This window comes from Moschus berezovskii, chromosome 18, assembly GCF_049115385.1.
Source record: "Moschus berezovskii isolate FMDL1 chromosome 18, NW_MosBer_1.0, whole genome shotgun sequence".
Lineage (NCBI taxonomy): Eukaryota > Metazoa > Chordata > Mammalia > Artiodactyla > Moschidae > Moschus > Moschus berezovskii.
This window is the reverse complement of record NC_142477.1, coordinates 78,119,807-78,143,168: the sequence shown is the minus strand read 5'-3', so window position 1 is coordinate 78,143,168 and position 23,362 is coordinate 78,119,807. Positions and strand designations below refer to the sequence as shown.

General features: G+C 39.8%; 1 protein-coding gene and 1 pseudogene across 38 annotated transcripts in view; one reads left to right on the top strand and one right to left on the bottom strand.

The window, feature by feature from the left end:
- The window catches only part of LOC129560676 (ankyrin repeat domain-containing protein 26-like), a 210,309-nt gene that overhangs the window by 169,953 nt on the left and 16,994 nt on the right, over window positions 1-23,362 (bottom strand). For 25 of the 38 annotated variants that reach the window (XR_016035241.1, XR_016035242.1, XR_016035243.1 and 22 more), the window contains exon 2: window positions 14,944-15,457. Coding sequence is in view for 2 of the 38 variants with exons in the window: in XM_088827810.1 (XP_088683936.1) it covers window positions 12,581-12,603 (23 nt within the window). In the remaining 36 variants the exon portion in view is untranslated. Of the gene's footprint in view, window positions 1-6,508; window positions 6,621-7,774; window positions 7,923-12,580; window positions 12,632-13,167; window positions 13,372-14,943; window positions 15,458-16,062; window positions 16,591-23,362 lie in introns of those variants that run through there. The other 13 variants (XM_088827789.1, XM_088827806.1, XM_088827802.1 and 10 more) reach the window with 7 other exon arrangements.
- Window positions 16,302-17,073, top strand: LOC129560674 (acidic leucine-rich nuclear phosphoprotein 32 family member D-like; annotated as a pseudogene).

The window sequence follows — 23,362 nt, the reverse complement described above, 5'->3', positions numbered from 1 at the left end:
TTATATGAAAAAAAAAGTAGAATAAATGAAACAATTTTGAAAAAAAAAAAGTGGGAAAAATCTTACTATCCAATTTTAAGATTTACTGTATAGCTAACAAAAATCAAGACACTGTGGTATTGGTGGTGAAACAGAGGCAAAGATCAACAGGACAGAATAGAGAACCCAAATGAAAATCTATACAAGGACAGATAACGGATTTTTGAGGAAGAAGCAAAAGCAGTTCAATAGTGTAAGGACAGACAGCCTCTCCAACAAATAGCGCTGAAGCTAGTGGCAAAAAAATGAAACTTACTTTATACAAATTAACTCAAAATTGATCATAGATTTAGATGTGAGACGTAAAGGTATAAAACTTCAGAGAACTTGCAGACCAACTGAAGAGTTCTTATAAACGACACCAAACATGCACTCTCTGAAAGGAAAAAAAAACTTGGTAAACTGGACTTTGTTAAAATTTAAGACTTCTATTCTCCTAGACTTTGTTAAAAGGATGAAAAAGCAAGCTATAAACGAGAATAAGCTATTTACAAACTACATTTCCAACAAAGGATTTGTATCTAGAATATATAAAGAACTCTCAAAGCTCACAAGTCAAAACCAATTCAACTGAAAATGAACAACAGACATGAACAGACATTTGATCAAAGAAGATATATCAATGGCACATGAAAAGATGTCCAATATTATTAGCCATAAGGGAAATGCAAATTGAAATCACGTACGATACCACATCATCTGAGAAAAGCTGAATAAAAAAGTGCAAATACCAAATGGTGGTAAGAATGCTGAGACCGTATGTCTCTCATACACTGCTGGTAGAATGCAAAACGGTAGAACCTCTATGGAAAATAATTGAGTAGTTTCTTAAAAACTCAAACACATGATTATCATATAACCCAGCAACCACACTCCTGGGCATTTATCTACCCAAAAGGAAAATTTCTCTCTGCACAAAAACCTGTAAATGATTGTTCACAACAGCTTTATCTGTAATAGCAAAAAGCTGGAAACAACTCAGTATCCTTCAGTGGATGATTAAACAAACCGCAGAATATCTCTATACCGGAATAGTACTCAGCAATTAAAAACAGTCACGACTGGTACATGAAACAACCTGGATGGATCTCTAGGGTATTATGCTAAATGAAAACAGTCAATCTCAAAAGATTATATATTGTATGATTCTACTTATATAACATTCTTGAAATGACAAAAAGCATAGGGACAGAGAACAAATCAGTCGTTGCCTGGGAATAGGAAAGGGTGGTAGGGAGAAAGGAAGCACAAGAAAGATGTGGTGATAAACACAGTTCTGTATGGTTTTGGTGTTTTGTTTTCTTTTTGCCACGCTGCGGGTCTTGTGGGATCTCACTTCCCCGACGAGGGATCCGAACTCCTGCCCCCTGCAGTGGAAGCACAGTATCCTAACCACTGGACTGCCAGGGAATTTCCACAGTATCTTAACCAAAGTGATGGCTACATGAACATATACATGTGATAAAAATGCACAGACAATAAAAATACATGTACATGTGCATATACAGACACAAAAATGAGTACATGTAAAAACTGGTGAAATATGATGAAGGGCTAAAGAGTATACCAATGATAACTTTCCTTTTTTTTTTTTTAGATCACCTGTGCCTTTAAATTTTTTATTTATTTATTTGGCTGTGCTGGGTCTTCACTGCTGAGTGCAGGCTTTCTCTAGCTGCAGTGAGTGGGGGCTACTCTCTAGTTGCATTGTGCAGGCTTCTCATTGCAGTGGCTTCTCTTGTTGCAGAACACAGGCTCTTGGGCATAGAGGCTTCAGTAGTTGTGGTACATGGGCTTAGCTGTCCCGAGGCACGTGGGATCATCCTGGATCGGGGATCAAACTGGTGTCCCCTGTACTGCCAAGAGGATTCTTAACCACTTGACCACTAGGGAAGTCCAACGTCCCAGTTTTGATACTAATAGTTACAAAAGATAGCAAGACACCGCCCCCTCCAGGCCCCTGGTGAAACCAGCTGCAGTATATAGAATCTCTACACTACTTTAACTTCCTGAGCTGCTGCTGCTGCTAAGTTGCTTCAGTCGTGTCCGACCGTGTGCGACCCCCATAGATGGCAGCCCACCAGACTCCCCCGTCCCTGGGATTCTCCAGGCAAGAACACTGGAGTGGGTTGCCATTTCCTTCTCCAATGCATGAAAGTGAAAAGGGAAAGTGAAGTCACCCAGCCTTGTCTGACTCTTAGCCACCCCATGGCCTGCAGCCTACCAGGCTCCTCCGTCCATGGGATTTTCCAGGCAAGAGTACTGGAGTAGGTTGCCACTGCCTTCGCCCTGTGAGTCTACAACTATTTTAAAGTTTAGGGATTCCCTGGTGGTCCAGCGGTTAAGAATCCACCTTGAAATGCAAGGGACACCAGTTCAATCCCTGGTCTGGGAAGATCCCACATGCCACAGGGCTACTGAGCCAATGGGCCACAACTAATGAGCCCGAGCTCTGGAGACTGCAAGTTGCAACTATCAAGCCCACGCTCCACGACTACTGAAGCCTATGCACTTTAGAGCCTGTGCCCTGAAACAAGAGAAGCCACTGCATCGGAGAAGCTCTTAATCCACAACTAGAGAAAGACTGTGCACAGCAACGAAGACCCAGTGCCACCAAAAAAAAAAAACAACTTCAAAGCTGAAAACTGCATTATACTCACAGCTGATACGTGTGTAGACATCATGCATGCAAGCATGTGCATGCCCTAAGGCAGCCTCAGACCCGCTCAGTCCCCAACCATACAACACCAACTAAGCTGATACTGACATGTCACCATGGTAGTAAAACCTCCATTTGTGAGCACCATCATGAATTCTAAAATTGACTTGAATCACTATTTTGTGCTGCCAGCACTGAGTATAAGGCTTTAAGTTTATGCTTCTGTCACTCACTAGCTAGAAGTATCTTGTGCTGTGTCTCAGCTAGCATTTATGGACACTTACTACAGGCTGGGCAGTGTTGTAAGTGCTTCACACACCTAACTTAATCTTCTCAACAATCCCATAAGGGAGGTACTATAATCAGTCACACCATTTTATAATAAATGTGAAGAAAAGAAGACATAGAAAGTTAAGTACCTCGCCCAAGATCACATAGCTACAAAGACAGTCCCAAGAGTTAAACCGTGGCATTCTTATCCAGAGCCCTTGAGCTTATTAACCAGTTTGTCCTCTGTAACCTCTCTAAATTTCAGCTTTTCCTCTATAAAATGGTGTTAATATATATAGATGCATTAAGGAGATCAAACCAGTCCAGTCCATCCTAAAGGGAATCAACCCTGAATATTCACCGCAAGGACTGATGCTGAAGCTGAAGCTCCAACACTCTGGCCACCTGATGTGAAGAGCCGACTCACTGGAAAAGACCCTGATGCTGGGAAAGACTGAGGGGAGGAGGAGAAGGAGATGACAGAGGATGAGACGATTGGATGGCATCACAGACTCAGTGCAGATGAGTTTGAGCAAATTCCAGGAGATGGCCAAGGACAGGGAAGCCTGGCATGCTGCAGTCCGTGGGGTTCCAAAGAGTCGGACACAACTTAGCGACCGAACAACAACAATATATACAAATAAGGATATATAAAATAGGATACAGCACCTAGTAAATGACAGCTTAAAAAGAGATTAGGAAAGAGTTACAAATTAAGAAAGCTGCAGAAGGCCTATTGGATGGGCACGAGGAACCCTGCTCGATTCCCTGTGCTCAACTACCAAGTGAAAAAGTCAACTCTCAACTGGAATGGTGTTTTTAAAAAAGCAAAAGAAAACATGCGTTAATCTCTACATCACGACTCTGGGTGAAAGAAACCAGACATAATAAAGTAGATACTACATGCACATTCATATAAAACTCTAGAAAATGAACACTAACCCACAGTGACAGAAAGCAGATCAGTGGTTGCTTACAGCAGGGAGGCAACTCAGAGGGGTGGACTACAATGGGCACAGGGAAGCTTCTGTAGTGTAATACTGTTAGTCGCTCAGTCGTGTCAGACTCTTTGCGACCCCACGGACTGTGCCCACCAGGCTCTGTCCACGGGATTCTCCACGCAACGATACTGGAGTGGATTGCCATTCCCTTCTCCAGAGGATCTTCCCGATCCAGGGATCGAACCTGGGTTCGATTCTGTCTAAGCCACAGGGACGATCCCCAGGAAGCTTTTGAGGTGATGGACATGTATGATATCTTGATAGTGATGATGGTTTCACAAATATATACTTCTGTCAAAACTCAAGCTGAACACTGTTAAATGGGTACAGTTAACTGTATACAAATCATACCTCAACAGAGTTATGCAAAAACAAAAAGCATTCATCTTTTTCAAAGAAGCAAACTGCCCTGATTATAACTCTAACAATTTTTAACTTCAGCAAAGTAAAAATTAAACGAGTTAGCCAGCATACTGCCAAGTTGAGAATATATATCAGGAACACAGACGATCAAAGCTCTATAAAGGAGGAAAAAAGAATCTTCAGCTGATAAAATTTTTAAAAGATTCTTACTGAGTACTCCCTTACGCTGCAGTCCTTTTATTCACTAAATTAAGACCAGGGTATACGACGTTTACAAACTGAAAAATAACTTTCTAAAATTAAACTTCTGGCTTCTTCAACAAAGGTGCAAGACAGGGAACCTTCTATTCTTTGTTCAAATTCAAATCAACCAAGCCTTTGTGCTCCGATTCTCTTTCTTCTTTGAAATTTCCATTCCTACTGACAAGCCTTCAAGCACAGCAACAGCCCAAGCTTAGCAAGGAGTGTGAAAGGGGAACAGAGTCAAAGGCCAAAATTTGATTCATGAGAATCAGAATGCCAATCTCTGTCACTCTACAAAGGGTCTGATAACCATGGAAACTGTATCCTACTGGGTTTGGGAATATTATGACTAAATTCACTAAATGTGAAACCAAATGTGGAAAGGCCTTGAAAATTCAAAAATGGTATTCATTCCATTTTAGATCCAAATTAGAGTAAGAAATTATTTTTAAATAGAATAATTTTAAGTGATGTAAAAGAAGATCTTTAAAAACTTTTTTCTAAGAATAAAATTCTAAAGAGAAAAGGTCTAAAACTTTAAGAATTACTTTATTATATATATATAAAATTCTACGTTTGTAAAATACCTTTAGTCCCATAGATTTGCTTTTCTTTTACAAATTTATTCTGTTAATGTCTTATGACAGCATATTAAATATTTCCCAATATTAGTTCAGTGAGCTAGTTTGCAGATATATGACTTTATCACAGGAGTATATTTATCTTAGGTCAAAGGGGAGCTCCTAAAGCAGCCCATAAAATTTGACTTTTCTTCAGGAAGTAAACTTTTAGCATTTCAAGTATCATGAGTGGTTATGAATTATAGTCTGTCTCAAAAGATAAAACTTTACAAACCAAACTCATCAGAATTAATACTTTAATTTAAAATAAGCATTTTAAGGCATTCTTTTTTTTTCTTTTATTTATTTCAATTGGAGGCTAATTACTTTACATTATTGTATTGGTTTTGCCATACATTGACATGAATCTGCCCCGGGTGTAGTGATCTAAAATGCAAGAAAATCAAACTGTCAAAAAGTTTATTTTTTTCCCTAAAGTCAGAAATAACTAAATGCAATTAATTCTCCACTACGTGTGTATTTTTCACCTTTTTCAATTTAGAAGTTTCCTAGTTCCTGGCTCATTTCCCTGTCACACGATAGGCTCTTCAATCCACTTCACCAGGCTGTTGTTTGCTTAGGGAAAACCACCTTATTAATACTAACCTACATAGAAAATAATAAGTCAGTCTGACTGATAATGCATGTATCCTAAAAATATAAGCCATGAATTTAAAGAATAAATACAATCAAAGAAATTTCGTTTCCTCAAATGCCTATCCACAAAATGTTAATCACTGGTACAAAGGGGTATTAAATTATAGTATCCTCTCAAAAAAAAAACAAAAACAAAACAAATCCCTGCCTTTCAAGGTCAATTCAAACATAATCTGCAACTGATCCTTTCCACACATGATCCTTTCTCTTTTGAATCCTCTGAGCACTATATGCCTATTTATGGCATTTACCAAGTTCTTCCTTAAGTTTCAGTCATTCGCATAAAAACATATTTAATAAATACTGAGACACTGAAACTGGGAGCTAGACAAAAAAGGACAGCTGGGATTTTTAAAAATAAAGTTTCCGTACTAATTTTACTATTTTGTTTCTTACAAAAAAAATCAGAAAACACAAACATTAAATGAAAAACACAGAAAACACAAATAAATCGTGTTAATTCAAGAACAATCACTGCTGGTCTTGACAAAAATCTTTCCAGATCACTTACTCTACATGAACATGAACACACTTCTTTTCTTCAACAAAAACAGGATGATACCACATACATTATTTTATTATCTATTCCTATTTTTTTCCTATTAATTAATGGATCAAATTTGGCTTCCCTGGTGGCTCAGCAGTAAAGAATCTACCTGCCAAGTAGGAGACGCTGGTTCAATCCCTGGGTCGGGGAGGTTCCCTCGAGGAGGAAGTGGCAAACCCACTCCAGTATTCTTGCCTGGGAAATCCCATGGACAGAGAAGCCTGGAGGGATACATCAAGTACAACCATTAGCATTTGACAGGCAAAGATGGAGATGAGATTATTTAGGCAGAAAGAGAATGAGAGGTCTACTTTACTATACTACTTACAAGTGTAAATACATAATGTTGAAAGCTTCAAGTCGCTTTGACCTTTTCCCGCTCCGAAAAAAAAAGGGCAAAGGCAAACACTGGTGTTCACAGGAAAGTGGTATCTTTGGTACTCCTGTCAGGACTACCATTACTAACCCCAACAAATCCACAACTACTGACAATTCCAGGAGATCATGTGCTGAGTACACCTCTGTAACACAACCACGACTGACTACCGCCCCTTCCGGAATTCAGTTTATGAAGTTCATTAACTCACTCAGACATTTATTCAGCAGCTATTATGTGTGAGGTACCACGGTAGCTTCTGGCCCTACAAACATGAATAAGGACCTCAACAGCAAGTTCTGCTTTCAAAAGCAAATGTCCTTCAGCAGGACCTGAACTAAAAAATGAGGACAAGTTGGTACCCAATACAGCGGCTATCACTCCAAAACAAAAACCCAGAAAATAACTAGTGTTGGTGAGGATGGAGAGATACTGGAACCCTTGTGCATCGCTAGCAAAAATGTAAAATGGAGCAGCTGCTATACAAAACAGTTCAGCGGTTCCTCAAAAAATTAAACAGGATTATCGTGCTATCCTAAAATTTCACTTCTGGGAATACCCAAAAAAAAACTTAAATCAAAGACTGGAACAAATATTTATATATCTGTACTCAGAGCAGCTATATTCATAATAGCCAAAAGGTGGAAGGAACTCAAGAGTCTGATGAATGAATGATTAAACTAAACGTTGGGCATAAATATACAATGAAATATTATTCAGCCTTAAAAAGGAAGGGAATTCCGACACTTGTTACAACATGGATGAATCCTGAAGACAGTGTGCTAAGTGAAATAAGCCAATCACAAATGGACAAATATTTTATGATTTCACTTAAATGAGGTACTGGAGTCATCAAATTCAGAGAGAAAACAAAAAAGTAGAACGGTGGCCGCCAAAGGTTGAGGGGAGGGGAGAACAGGGAATTCTTGTTTAGCAGGTATAGTGTTTCAGTTGCAGAGGCTGAAAAAGTGCTCAAGAAGGATAGTGGTAATGACATACCAAGGTGACTGTACTTAACGCCACTGTACTGCACACTTAAAAATGATTGGAATGGGGGAATTCCTTGGTGGTCTCATGGTTAGGACTCCGAACTTCCAGTGCCGGGAACTGGGTTCAATCCCTGGTTGAGGAATTAAGATACCACAAGCTGCACAGTATGCCAAAAAACAAACAAGAAAAGATTCCAGTGGTAAATTTTATGTTATATATATTTTGCGTACATGCATGCTAAGTCACTTCGGTCATCTCCAACTCTTTGCAACACTATGGATTGTAGCCTGTCACACTCCTCTGTCCATTGGATTCTCCAGGCAAGAATACTTGATTGGGAAGCCATGTCCTCCTCCAGGGGATCTCCCCCACCCTAGGATTGAACCCACACCTCTTGCATTGGCAGGCGGTTTCTTTACCACTAGTGCAACATGTATATTTGGCCACAATTAAAAAAAATGCTGACTATAAGTGCTACTATGAAATAGCCAGGGTATATTGTTAAGTAAAAAAACAAGGTAGAGAAAACAAACAGTATGACACTATATCAAAAGAGCGTGAAACAATATATAGCTATATAGAGATATTATACAGACATTTTCTATAATTACTATAATTTTTGATGGAAGGATAAACAAAAAGCTTTAAAAAAAACAACTACCCCCAAGGGAAGGAAAGAAGAAGGTTAGGATTCAGCTGGTAAAGAATCCACCTGCAGGCTCCGGTTCAGTTCCTGGGTCGGGAAGATCCCTTGGAGAAAGGATAGGCTATCCACTCCGGTATTCGTGGGCTTCCCTGGTGGCTCGGATGGTAAATAATTTGCCTGAAATTCGGGAGACCTGAGTTCAATCCCTAGGTTGGGAAGCTCCCTTGAAGGAGGGCATGATTACCCACTCCAGTATTCTTGCCTGGAGAATCCCCATGGACAGAGGAGCCTAACAGGCTATAGTCCATTGGGTCTCAAAGAGCCAGACACGATGAGTGACTGAGCACAAACACAGCCCAGAAACTAGACTCCTCTGAATGTACCTTGTCGTATATATCAAGTTTTTAAACACGATTATAAAATAAATGTAAACAAAAAAAAGTTTAAGTCGTTCCTCAAAATCAAAATGAAACACACACCTAAACTGTGTATTGAGTTAAGCCGAACAGAGGAGTACTTAACTCTAAAACACAGTAATCTGACTGCACATCCTTGGTGAAATACATCCTAAGGACATAAGAAATACAAAGAAACCTTACAGGGCTCTCAGTAACGATACTGATATGATTCTGAAATTAAGTACTGTCTGTATATCATAAGCTTTCAGCACGAGAAGAAACAAAAATTCCAAAAAACTCTCCAATATTATTTAATTACAAGTTATCAGTATAAACTCATGCTGCACTGTCTTTTTTAAAAAAAAGTTATTTCCTAGCTCCATCTTTGACGAGACCTATAAATTACTAACGCAGTATCAATAAGCATAGCACCCAGATAGCAGTCTGCAAAAATCCGTGAAAATTCTCTCCAACCAAAAGGAACCAGCACTCCCTAAAGAAAGTGATAATTCAAGTTCTGAGGCAGAATTTTATGAAATAAGGTTGGATCATACCAGAAAGCAAGGAAGCTATCAGAAACCACTAGGGAAGTATCACAAACACTTAGGAGCTATCCTGAAGAGGTGCTCACTACCAAAAACAGAACAGACTCAGCCACAACAAAACAACAACTGCAGTGGACTCAAACGCATAAAATATGGTAAAAAATCCATGAGTTCACAATGATACTTGAAAGGAGAACAATGATATTTGAAAGAAGAAAGATCTCATTAGTCACTTTTGAAAGATTCTTGTGAATCAATTTATTAAACTAAAAAGTAACAAAGGAGAACAGTTGCATATTTACTGTCTTTTTTTATATAGACTGAACATAAGAGTAATTCAACAGTCCAATAATCAAAATGAGCAAGTTTCTGTTTAAAGTATTCTAGCTGAGAAATGAAGAATGACAGCATATCACCATTTTGCTGCTGCTGCTAAGTCACGTCAGTCGTGTGCAACTCTGTGCGACCCCATGAACCGCAGCAGGTCAGGCCTCCCTGTCCATCACCAACTCCCGGAGTCCACCCAAATCCATGTCTCATCCTCTGTCGTCCCCTTCTCCTCCTGCCCTCAGTCTTTCCCAGCCTCAGGGTCTTTTCCAATGAGTCATCTCTTCGCATCAGCTGGCCAGAGTACTGGAGTTCCAGCTACAACATCAGTCCGTCCAGTGAACACCCACGACTGATCTCCTTTAGGACGGACTGGTTCCATCTCCTTGCAGTCCAAGGGACTCTCAAGAGCCTTCTCCAACACCACAGGTCAAAAGCATCAATTCTTCTGCGCTCAGCTTTCTTCACAGTCCAACTCTCACATCCATACATGACCACTGGAAAAGCCACAACCTTGACTAGATGGACCTTTGTTGGCAAAGTAACGTCTCTTGCTTTTTAATATGCTGTCGAGGTTGGTCATAACTTTCCTTCCAAGGACTAAACGTCGTTTACTTTCAAGGCTGCAGTCACCATCTGCAGTGATTTTGAAGCCCAGAAAAATAAAGTCAGCCACTGTTTCCACTGTTTCTCCATCTTTTTGCCATGACGTGATGGGACGGGATGCCACGATCTTAGGTTTCTGAATGCTCAGCTTCAAGCCAACTTTTTCACTCTCCTCTTTCACTTTCATCAAGAGGCTCTAGAGTTCCTCTTCACTTTCTGCCATAAGGGTGGTATCATCTGCATATCTGAGGTTATTGATATTTCTCCCGGCAGTCTTGATTCCAGCTTGTGCTTCCTCCAGCCCAGCGTTTCTCATGATGTCCTCTGCACAGAAGTTAAATAAGCAGGGTGACAATATACAGCCTTGAGGTACTCCTTTTCCTATTTGGAAGCAGTCTGTTGTTCCATGTCCAGTTCTAACTGTTGCTTCCTGACCTGCATATAGGTTTCTCAAGAGGCAGGTCGGAGGTCTGGTATTCCTGTCTCTTTCAGAATTTTCCACAGTTTACTGTGGTCCCCACAGTCAAAGGCTTTGGCATAGTCAATAAAGCAGAAATAGAAGTTTTTCTGGAACTCTCTTGCTTTTTCCATGATCCAGCAGATGTTGGCTATTTGATCTCTGGTTCCTCTGCCTTGTCTAAAACCAGCTTGAACATCTGGAAGCTCACAGTTCAAGCATTGCTGAAGCCTGGCTTGGAGAATTTTAAGCATTACTTTACTAGCGTGTGAGATGAGTGCAATTGTGCGGTAGTCTGAGCATTCTTTGGCATTGCCTTTCTTTGGGACTGGAATGAAAACTGACCTTTTCTGGTCCTGTGGCCACTGCTGAGTTTTCCATATTTGCTGGCCTACTGAGTGCAGCACTTTCACAGTGTCTTCTTTCAGGATTTGAAATAGCTCAACTGGAATTCCATCACCTCCACTAGCTTTGTTCGTAGTCATGCTTCCCACGGCCCACCTGACTTCACATTCCAGGATGTCTGGCTCTAGGTGAGTGATCATACCATCGTGATTATCTGGGTCGTGAAGATCTTTTTTGTACAGTTCTTCTGTGTATTCTTGCCACCTCTTCATAACATCCTCTGCTTCTGTTAGGTCCCTACCATTTCTGTCCTTTATTGAGCCCGTCTTTGCAAGAAATGTTCCCTTGGTATCTCTAATTTTCTTGAAGAGATCTCTGCTGCTGCTGCTAAGTCACTTCAGTCGTGTCCGACTCTGTGCGACCCCACAGACGGCAGCCCACCAGGCTCCCCCATCCCTGGGATTCTCCAGGCAAGAACACTGGAGTGGGTTGCCATTTCCTTCTCCGATGCAAGAAAGTGAAAAGTCAAAGTGAAGCCGTTCAGTCGTGTCCGACTCCAAGCGACCCCATGGACTGCAGCCTACCAGGCTCCTCCCATGGGATTCTCCAGGCAAGCGTACTGCAGTGGGCCGCCATTCCCTTCTCCAAAGAGATCTCTAGTCTTTCCATTCTATTGTTTTCCTCTATTTCTTTGCACTGATCGCTGAGGAAGGCTTTCTTATCTCTCCTTGCTATTGGTTGGAACTCTGCATTCAAATGGGTATATCTTTCCTTTTCTCCTTTGCTTTTCGCTTCCCGTCTTTTCACAGCTATTTGTAAGGCCTCCTCAGACAGCCATTTTGCTTTTTTGCATTTCTTTTCTTGGGGATGGTCTTGATTCCTGTCTCCTGTACAATGTCAGTTGTACATTGGAGACAACTGTACTGCATCCTGTACTTGGCAATTTAGACAGTTCAAAATGGTGTGGGAAACTCAGGAATGAGCAATCTTGTTTCTATCAAAAGCCACAATACTCGGGGAAAAGACAGACATCAAGTTAAGAACTGAAGAAACATTTAATGTATGTGTTTATGTAGAAACGCACTTTTTGTAAAGTAAGAAAAACATACATACTAACATTCTAACAAGGATCTTTTCTCCAATTTAATAAGTGGACATTCACCCCATTTATTTGAACATGTTCCAATTTCAATCCAAGTATTGAGGAGGAATTCTCAATACACAATGAAAGAACACCCAACTTGTTGACTATGAACAATAATAAGCAACGCTGAAATAACCCACATTCTGCAATTTCTCTCCTGGCACCCTTAGCTCAATACCATATATTATTTCATTCGAAGCACTCATTTTGATTTCACCAAACATCAGTACAGGAATGAACCTGAGGTAGGCTTGAAGCCTGGGTCTGCCGAACGATGCTATTACCTAGGAAATGTCTTTCAACTCATCCAGTCCCACAAAGAACACTCAAGAATGTGCTGGGGTTACCTGCTCCAATTATTTGCTCCCATTAAAAGCTGGCAAGTTGATCCAAAGGTCCTGGGTCAGAGAAAGGAGGGTGTCATCAGCAGACAAGTCCTTGTAAGGATCTAAGAATCCTTACTTCTATTTGCAAGGGTGCTGTGTTGATTGCTGAAATTCCATATCCTTCGCTATTATAGAAACTTTACACTCTCAGACTGTCAGGAGACTGTCAGTGGCATCACTATCCTGATATGATAACCAAGCCAACTATCCCCGACATCACTTCACATCACCAAAGCTTTCTCTTTCTCATCTAGGTGCTCTCCCTAGAATGAGTGAAATTCAAAAAGATGCAGTCTCACTGCCAGCAAAATGTCTAGCCTATATGGGCATGTTTGAAGAGAGGACAGACAGCTCACCATGCCACCATCATGAAAGCCCTCGGAGCCCACAATGAGAGATGCAAACTCATCTGAAACAAATACATCGTCTTTCTCGGACTTTCGCTCTAGTGTCACTTACAAACGAAATTCTGCGTCATGCACTGTGCTAACTACTTAAATCTCTCATTTAATCCTAATAGCCGTTCAAAGTATTTTTGTTATCAGTACCTTTTCACAAATGATTTTCACAAAGATGCTGAAGTGAAGTCAAGTGACTCAGTCGTGTCCCACTCTTTGCAACCCCATACACTGTAGCCTACCGGGCTCCTCCGTCCAAGGGATTTTCCAGGCAAGAGTACTGCAAGTGGGTTGCCGTTTCCTTCTCCAGATCACAGAAATGTTAGGTGACTTAATTTCAAAGTCTGAAAGCTACTACGTGAAAGAGGCAAAAGTTAAACCCAAATCAGTACATAAATCTTCATGACTTATTTCTTACAACCCTATTTGCTGTCCAAAGGAGTTATACTGACTTAAAATGACACCAGAGCCAAAGATATTCCTCCTTCATTTTCCTGGTGAGAGAACTGGGTAGTTTTAATACCCGGCAGGGAATACCATGCCCGAACCAAATTCCTATATGAAACCAATACCCATTTTCATATACTCAATCTCACAGGCTACACCAAATCTCTCCTTACCAGTTAGACTGTGTGTAGTCAGTGGAAGAGCAGAAATATTTCATTCAACCTCTACAATATTTTCAAGTATTTGGACTATACAAGTTGCCCTCTACATTTCAAAATCTATGAATAATAATCTTTCCCAGATTTATGTTCGTTTACTTGGAAGTACTAAACCTTTGAATTTTACTATAAAATGAAGATTCTAAAACACGTAGTATTCAATTTGCTGAAAGCACTGTAACAAAGGATTAAAGACTAAAATTAAAAAAAAAAAACTTTAAATTCTATGTACTATGTAGCTACATTAATATTAGAATATGGGAAAATGGGAAAAGCTATCACTTTCAGAGAACTTACTCCAAAAGCACTGTGCCAAGTACTTTAGAAACACTTCATTTTGTATCTTCCAAAGTGTTAACTCTAGTTTACAAGCCAAGTGACAATGGTAAGAAAACTCAAGTAACTTGCCCAAAGTAATACAGATAGAAAGTGGTAGCTGCTGCTGCAGTTTATACAACTCCAAAGCTTTTACCTCTTACTGTCACAGTTTACTGCCCCCTAATTCCTATCTGGTCAACATATCTTTGTCCACAATTCTAAAACCATTATTGAAACACATACGGAATTATTTAAACCTATTATTAACTATATCCATTAACTGGTCATAGCTTCTAAAGTAAAAGAATTAAAAAGTGCCTAAAGAATGACCATTAGAAAACTTCAAGTAAGGCAACAGATTTTCATGAAGTCCTGAGAGGTCAAGAACAGATAATTCATACAACAAAACCTTTATCACTGCTTGGGAGTTGCTGTTCTTAAATCGATGTGAAGATAGTAAGACCAGGATACCATCTTAATTATTTAAGACAATGTAAATACTGTAAACCCACCAGCCTGAAGGCTGAACCAAAGAACCCATTTTCAAAATCACGTTACCTTCAATATTTACTAAGTGACTCATGAGTATTATCATTAGTATAGTCTGCTCTTTAAAGTCTTATTATCAAATAGCAGAAAAGATGTAACCATAACCTGGACAATTTAAACTTCTGAAAGGCTATTACTTCCCCAGTTCCAAACTTTCAAATTTCTTCATAAAACAATAATACCTGAAAACTAAGATGAGTAACATTCCCCAAACCTGAAATCTTCAATCGATCAGAGTCTGAACCTAAATACATAACTTTTTAATGTACAAGATGCAGTTCAAAATAACATATTAGTTTTTCCTGTTGTTTATCAAACACATTCATTAGACTGATTAAAAGGGCAATACACGAACAATTTTCTACAACATGCCAAATAACAGATGAAGTCTTACCTCCACTGCTAAAGCTGCCGTCTGTTGGTCATAATGATTCAGAAGACTGGGCATGAGGGCAGTGTTACAAGGCAAATCTTGGCACATCCTCAAGGTAACAGGCTCAAAGAAAACAAACTGTGCCCATCTATACGGCCCACAAACATAGTCAAGGGCCACAGATAGAAGACGATCCAACTCATAGCCATGCTTTCTCGACTGAATGAGATTCAGATGATCAGGCCTACTCAATATGTATTTTAGATCTTTGTACACCTGCAGGTCTCAGCTTGAAAGTACTTCTTCTATCTTGCTGTTAAGTTATTCACACAGAGTTACTCTTTGCACCGTCAGAGGTTTGTTAGCTTGGTCTCACGAAAGGCCTTTGTTTTTGGTTTCACAATACGGGAAAATGACATCATCTTGCCTCTTCTTTTGATTTTATTACATCGGGCACCATCTGGCCAACGTGTCAAGTGGATCAACCACATTCCCATCTTAGGAGAAGAGCTCTTTCTGCCTTTGGCTGAAATATCTGAAAAATAATTGTTTTTAAAAAATGGGAGAAATTAGCAATTTCCTCTTGAAATATTACAGGCTTGATATTAAAACTTTGACTAGCTCAGTACAGTTGCAGGATACACAATCAGTATACAAAAATCAGTTGCGTTTCTACACACTAACAATCAGTTCTAGGAAGAGAAATTTTAAAATACTGCCTTTGGGACCTTCCGGTGGTCCAGTGATTAAAGCTGCACACATCCACTACTGGGGCACCAGTGCACTCCCTGGTGGAGAACTAAAGTTCCAAATACCGGGCGTGTGGCTAACAACAACAACAATCACAGACTTTGACCGAGAGACACAATACTGCCTTACAGATAAAACACATGGGTATTTCATAAACAAATCCTATAGCTTTTCTACCTTAGCATTCTTGCTCTAGATATACCAGAGAATCCATAAATAAAGGCACTGTTTCCTCCCTCAGTTGTTTATATACCATACAGTTTAATTTCCCATCTATAATGGTAGTTTTTCATTTGTCACAAGACATAATTGATCCATTGGGAAAAACTTGCATGCTGTTGTCCTAAATTTTATTTAAATATCTGCCACACTTAGTAACAAGTTACTTACATTTTATTATAAATGTTTTAATCATTAAATGATTCAGCTTTTCCCTCCATGGTTTCTCTCTGCTCCCGCGAGTAACTTGGCTCCAGGGCCTCCGCTCGCCTGCCGGCACCCAGGACCGTGCCGTCGGCCTCTGCCTCAAGCAGACCCCTCCCGACGGCCCTCGCTGCGCAGGCTGGGCTGGGACGCCTCTCCCCTCTCCGCGGAAAGTTAAGTTTGAAGAGGGGGGAAGAGAGAGAAACATGGGCATGAAGAGAAGGATCTACCTGGAGCTGAGGAACCGGACCCCGGAAGCTCTTCGAGAACTTGTCCTGGACAATTGCAAATCAAATGATGGGAAAACTGAGGGCTTAACAGCTGAATTTGTGAACTTAAGAGTTCCTCAGTTTAATAAATGTAGGCTTGATTTCAGTTTCAAATCTTCCCAAACTACCTAAATTGAAAAAGCTTGAGCTCGGTGACAATAGAATCTGTGGAGGTCTGGATATGTTAGCAGAAAAACTCCCAAAACTTACACATCTCAACTTAAGTGGAAATAAACTGAAAGATATCAGCACCCTGGAACCTTTGAAAAAGTTGGAATGTCTGAAGAGCCTGGATCTGTTTAACTGTGAGGTTACTAACCTGAACGACTACCGAGACAGTGTCTTCAAGCTCCTGCCCCAGCTGACCTATCTGGATGGCTATAACCGAGAGGATCGTGAAGCCCCAGATTCAGATGCCGAGGTGGATGGTGTGGATGAAGAAGAGGATGATGAAGATGAGGATAAGGAGGAGGATGAAGATGGTGAGGAAGAAGAGTTTGATAATGAAGAGGATGACGATGAAGATGCAGAAGGGGAGGAGGATGAAGATGAAGTCAGTGGGGAGGAAGAAGAATTTGGACATGATGGAGCAGTTGATGAAGATGATGAAGATGAGGATGAAGACAAAGATGAGGATGAAGAAGAGGAAGAAAGCGGGAAAGGTGAAAAGAGGAAGAGAGAAACAGATGACGAAGGAGAAGATGATTAATAAGACCCCAATAACCTGCAAAAAAAGAACTGTTCAGTATTGGCTGGACTGCTGACATGGACTTGGTAGCTGGGTTTTTCTTTTTTTTTTTTATACAGAAAAAAAAAAAAAAAAAGGTAGCTGTGATACACACCCCAGGACACCCACCCACCCAAAGAGCCAAAGAATAGTTCCTGTGACATTCCACCTTCCTCCATTTAGTCCCTCTTGGAAATCCACCACCAAGCTTGGGGACTTCACCCCAACAAAACTGTAAGAGTTGTTAGGTTTTTGTGTAAGACTTGCTGTAGTGTGGATAGCTGTGATTGGTGAGTCAACTGTCCGTGGCTACCAGTCACACCAAGATTGTAACAGCATTTTTACTTTCTATACAACACAGAAGTTTTGTAAATAAAATCTTAACATTTAAAAATAAATAAATTCAGCAGATGGTATCTGTGAAAGGTGTAAAATATAAAGAAATCAATAGATATGGATTTAAGCCTCTTCCCAACTATGTGAATCACTTAACTTCTCTGAGCTCAGAATTTTCCTTTCTAAACATTGCACCTCCCTATCAAAGATGGTACATAAGTGAATTATAAAATAATGCACTCTATAAAAGGTAAAGCAACATCAAACTTTAGGTAGTTTCATTACTGAATTACAGCGGATACAAAGACTTACTTCTATCAACCAATACTGAACTGGCAAACAAGATTCTAAGAGTAGTATCAGGACATTTTCCCAACAATGCTTCATCCTTTTAGATAGTACAAAAATTCAGTACATAGAAAACGTCTGACCAACAAATGCTTCATTGCACACAGTCAGGCTGCAGAGAAGAGTCAACCCTAGAAAGTTACAACGTGGGATATGAATGATTTCCAGTTAAGAGTTTCTACCAAGTTTCAGAGTCTGATTTGACACTGCCTTTGCTGGGGGCTTCCCTGGTGGCTCAGACGGTAAAGAATCCGCCTGCAATGCTGGAGACATGCGTTTGATCCCTGGGTTGGGAAGATTCCCTGGAGGAGGAAATGGCAACCCACACCAGTATTCTTGCCTGGAGAATTCCATGGACAGAGGAGCCCGGCAGGCTACAGTCCAAGGGGTCGCAGAGAGTTGGATGCAACTTTCACTTTTTTTCTAGGGACAAAAATATGCATCTCATGGGGTCGCAGAGAGTTGGACACGACTGAGCCACTGAACTGAACTGAACTGGGGGCTGAAAGGGTAGGTAGAGTGGAAGACAGGACTGGTAGGAAAAAAGCATATTCTAAAACTATCATTCTTCCATTTGGTTTTGTAATGAGGTTAAGTCTGCTTTTACTTTATTCGCGTTTCACAGATGGCAAATATTTCTGTTTGAAGTACACAACCTCACTTGGGAAAACATGAGAAAGTCAGGTTCAGAAATTCTCAGAGACCCAGGTTAACAGGACAATTCAAATAGATATTAGGGCCCGTGACAGCTTAGACCTTGAAAACTTGAACTGGCTTGGCTAAAGCAGAGAAAGAAACTGTCCTTTGTGCACTACCAATGACAGGGACCTCTGCATCCCAAGCTTTAAGTACTGGGCAGAAAAAACTATTTGGAGAAAGTAAAGCCATGGCTGAATCTTCCCAATTTTTCCCTCGAGCATATGGTCTTGAGTAGAAGAAGGGAAAAGGAAAGTCTACAACCTTAGGAATTAGGAACACCAAAGTTACAAGCGACATCTGCCCCAAACGTCTAATCTCTCTAATACTGAAATCTCTAAGTCAGAAATATTTGTTAAAGCTTCTTGGCCTGCCATTGTATTGTTTCCTCCTTCAAGCTGGGCCCAGAAATGTGATGCCTGGCTATGGAAAAGTGATATTAAACACAGTCATGTATATGGAAGCTTATCATGCAGCACAGTAACAATTATGCATATCCTTAAATATGTCAAATAAGCCCTGAAAGCTTTATTTCGCTACAGTATCAAAACATCCATATAAGTTCCATGTTTGTAGTTTGCTGCTTATGCAGCATGTTCATCTACTTGCAACTTAAAAAAAAACAACTAAAGGGAACACTGCTGCTTCTGCTGGCAATTCGGTCGTGTCCGACTCTGTGTGACCCCATAGACGGAAGCCCACCAGGCTCCCCCGTCCCTGGGATTCTCCAGGCAAGAACACTGGAGTGGGTTGCCATTTCCTTCTCCAATGTGTGAAAGTGAAAAGTGAAACTGAAGTCGCTCAGTCGTGTCCGACCTTTAGCGACCCCACGGACTGCAGCCTACCAGGCTCCTCCATCCATGGGATTTTCTAGGCAAGAGTACTGGAGTGGCTTGCCATTGCCTTCTCCGAATTGTGGGCTGAGCAAAAGTAATATATACAATGAATTTATTTAAAAAGCAGATAAAGAATACTACTTTAACAGAATAATGGAAAAAGGACATACATTTACAAAACAAATACAAAGGGACAACAAACATATGAAAAGATATTCAACTTCACTAATAAAAACACACAAACATGATATATAACATTTTTCCAATCAGATGAGCAAAAGAATAAAAGAACACAGCATAGGAGAGGGTGCAGAAAAAAGAATATCTTCAACATTCCCACACTTGGAGATACATTTTTCTTTTTCTTTTGGCTGTCCTTCACAGCTTGCAGAGTCTTAGTTCCCCAAACAAGGACTGAACCCGGACCAAGGCAGTGAAGTGTCTAACCACTAGACCGCCAGGAAATTCTCCATTTTCAAATACTACTGGAGGAAAAGTAAACTAGTTGGTATTTCAAAAAAATAGCTATGGACATCAAAAGCTCTTAAAATGTATACACTCTGATTCAGCAGACCTATTCTACAATTTATTCTAAGCAAGTAAACACAAGTACACATGATGTATAACTGAAATGTTAGTACAACACTGTTTATAAAATAAAAACCCAGAGACAATCTGAAAGTCTACCAATAAGGAACTGGTTAAACTACAGCACAACCAACACATAACACGCTCACTAAAAATGATGAGCAGGATCTGTATATGCTCACTTGAAAAGACAGGAGCAATACAGTAAGTGAAAAATAAAATTTTAAATGGTTTACAAAACAGCATATAGTCTCCCACTTTTGTCAAAAATATACATACATGAAACAGAATAAAACTACCTGAATTGTTTAAAAATACAATATTATAGGGACTTCCCAGGACTCCACACTTCTACTTCAGGGGGCTCGAGTTTGATCCCTGATCCCTGGTCAGAGAATTAAGGTGCCACAAGCTGCACAGCGTGGTCAAAACACAAAAACAAAACAAAAAAGGAGTAAAGTATTATAAATGCTGAAATGTTATTTTTAAATCTGTCACGTGTTATTTGTGTATGGGAAAATTAAATCTGTTAAATCTGTAAATGTGTGGTGACAATACTACTGCTTGAATCAATGTTTACTGACTGTTGCTTAAGTAACAAGCCAAGGGACACAAAACTGCCCTACTACAGGCAGCAAGAAAAGCAAAAAAAAAAAAAATGATGATAAACTCAGAATGGGTCAAAAATTGATTTTCAATACTGAAAAAAAATCAGATCACCTCTCAGCTGAACCAAATATTATGCACAGTTTAAAAAAAAAAGTTGATATATATTCTAAATTGTTTTTCAATAATATAATGAAACAAATGCTTCTAATCAGGATCACGTGAGTATGGATAGCAACAATCCTTTTTCCTAAGAGAACCATCCTTGAAGAAGCTGTAAGTTTCAGACAGCAGGACACAGAAGATTGAGGAAACCAAGAAACACTGACAAAATACAGCAACTGATTACATAAAGGTTAAAAGATTTTTTGCATTCTTTTTGATATTATATCTTTGACTACAGAAATCTGCAGAATCTCAGCTGAATAAGGGAATTGCTGGATTCACTGGAGGGAACAGTCTCAGGCGCCAAGGACCAGTAGAAAATGAGGGGTCTGGAAACAGTTTTCCATGCCCTAACCCTGAGAAAAGAGACATTCACTTCTTTACAGAACAATACAAGATATGTGGGAAAACTAATTTCAGATTAAGTGACCTGATGATTATTTCATCAGAAAACAAAAAGGACTAGATACACTTAACCCTACACTTTAATTTTTATCAATGTGTAACATCAGGAATCTGATATTCCCCAATTTACCAGTTCTCTTGTGAAGATAAAAAGTAAAAGCCCCTAAAATAAGGTGAGTATTTGTCCTGAAGAACAGCAATAAAGGGGATGCAGTCTTGGAACTGTCTTCAGAGGCTGGCTACAAAGCCAGACCCAAAGAACTCAGCTGGGAAAAGCAGGAGATGGCAACTGTGAAGAGGAAAGAAAGCACGCTGAATCCCAGAAGAGACAATGACAAAAGTGGGCCCTGGGGGCTTGCAGCAAGTGGGCCCTTGTTGCAGCAAGGCCCTGCAACAAAAGATGTTAGCAATTCTATTCCAATTCACACTTCCTGTACAGAAAGTGATTCCTTTCCTCTTTCTCAGCTTAGATTTACTTATCTTGACACACTATAAATGTACGTAACATCTTGCGTTTCCAATTCAGAAATTAAAGGTTGCCTCAAACACACTGGCTACAATGGGAACAGGAGGATATTCTTTTGTCTTCTTTCAGAGTTTTCCAAGACTGCATTATAAGGATTAGCAATCATTACCTCTGAAGCTGCTTCTCTCAAGGAACATAAACAGCAAAGTACACACTGAGAACATATCACTGCTCAAAGTGCTCGATTCCTTTTCCTAAAACTCATGTGGGTTTTGGCCTTTTGTTTTCCATATCTTATTTTTTTTAAATAAATTCACTCAGGATACTGTTCTCTGGTTGCTAAAGTTTATATAGCTCCATATTTAATTCTTAGGGCCTAGATTCTTACTAATCTCAAGGTATCACTTTGCTACTTTATCTAATTTTTAAAGTCCATCTAGTCATCTACTGATTACAAAAGATAATCTAATCTTCCAGTGTGCTGAGTGATGGGGCTTAAAAAAATACAGGGAAAACATTCAAGTTCAAGATTAAAATGAACAGTAGGCATCAAAATCCAGTCCATCTTACAAAGTATACATTACTTTTAAGACTAGAGAAAGCAGAAGCAGAAGATCTTTTAAAACGAAAAGCAAAACTGGAAAGTTGAAAGATGGCCAGAATCTGGACTTTAAAATTAAAAAAAAAAAAAAAAAAATCTGGTTGAAATTCCATCCTGGTTTCCCTTTTTCATTAAAATGTGTTCAGAAAATGCTCTAATATCAAGCTCCTGATTTTCCCCCCACTTTAGCATGGTTGCATGTTTTGACTATAAAATTAGTTTAATGAGATAAACTTCGGGGACCAAGATTTTTTTAGGCCTACTAGCCTAGTTGTTTTTTCTTAAACTTCATTCACAGTGCATTCCTTGGATCCACCAAAACTGTTGCTAGTTCTCAGCATAACTCAAAGATTGTAACTCAAAGATAGATTCATCATTTCTGATGCAACAGTCAGTTGAAAGTGTTTTCTAGTCAAAGAAGAGTTAGTTGTTGCTCTTCAAACATTCATTCCTAACTTCTGGAAATGCCACTATTAAAAACCTTCACTTCTTTCCTCAAGACGCTGTGACCCTTCTCACAAATCTATACTGAACAATTCCTCTCATACATATTTCAAAGTCTTGCTTTTCATTTGCACTACTGCTCTTTTTGTGGCCAACTGCAGCTTTAAACGTCTCTAATTCTAGAGATTTAGGGGTTAAAAAACACTTGAGGCCAACACTGCTCGTCCCTGTGAAAGAAGGGAAAGATGCAGTAAGAACTGTTTCCTATCACAAGTCTCCTGAAGAAAATAAAGTCAACAGCAGTCTAACATCAACAAACTAACAAGCTCAGAGTACGTTTTCAGTATGAAATCTCATAGGTTTACTAACACATACGAAACTTAAGTTGGAGAGAGAGATCCTTTGCCTGTGAAGTGGGCAACAGAGGACTTACAGGGAATTTAAAAGCCCCTCTCTCTGCCCAATGATGAGGCTCTCACAGCACTGTGCTATACAAAGAACGAACGTGCACTTTACTGTTTATCTTCCCCGCAAGGCTCCCTACTTCAAATATCTCAATCATGGCTGGGGATCTCTCTACAAAAATCCACCTCCATGTTCAAAGCACAAAACAAAGTTCAGAGGAACACAGTACCTAAGATGAAAAAGGGATGAAAGAACCTACAGTCCTTTCTTCTTCTATTAATAGGGCACTGGTAGATTCTGGAGAGACGTACAGGCAGGGAATGTCAGTGGACGAGAAAAAAATAAATAACGGAGGAGGAGGAAAGAGAAGGTAGG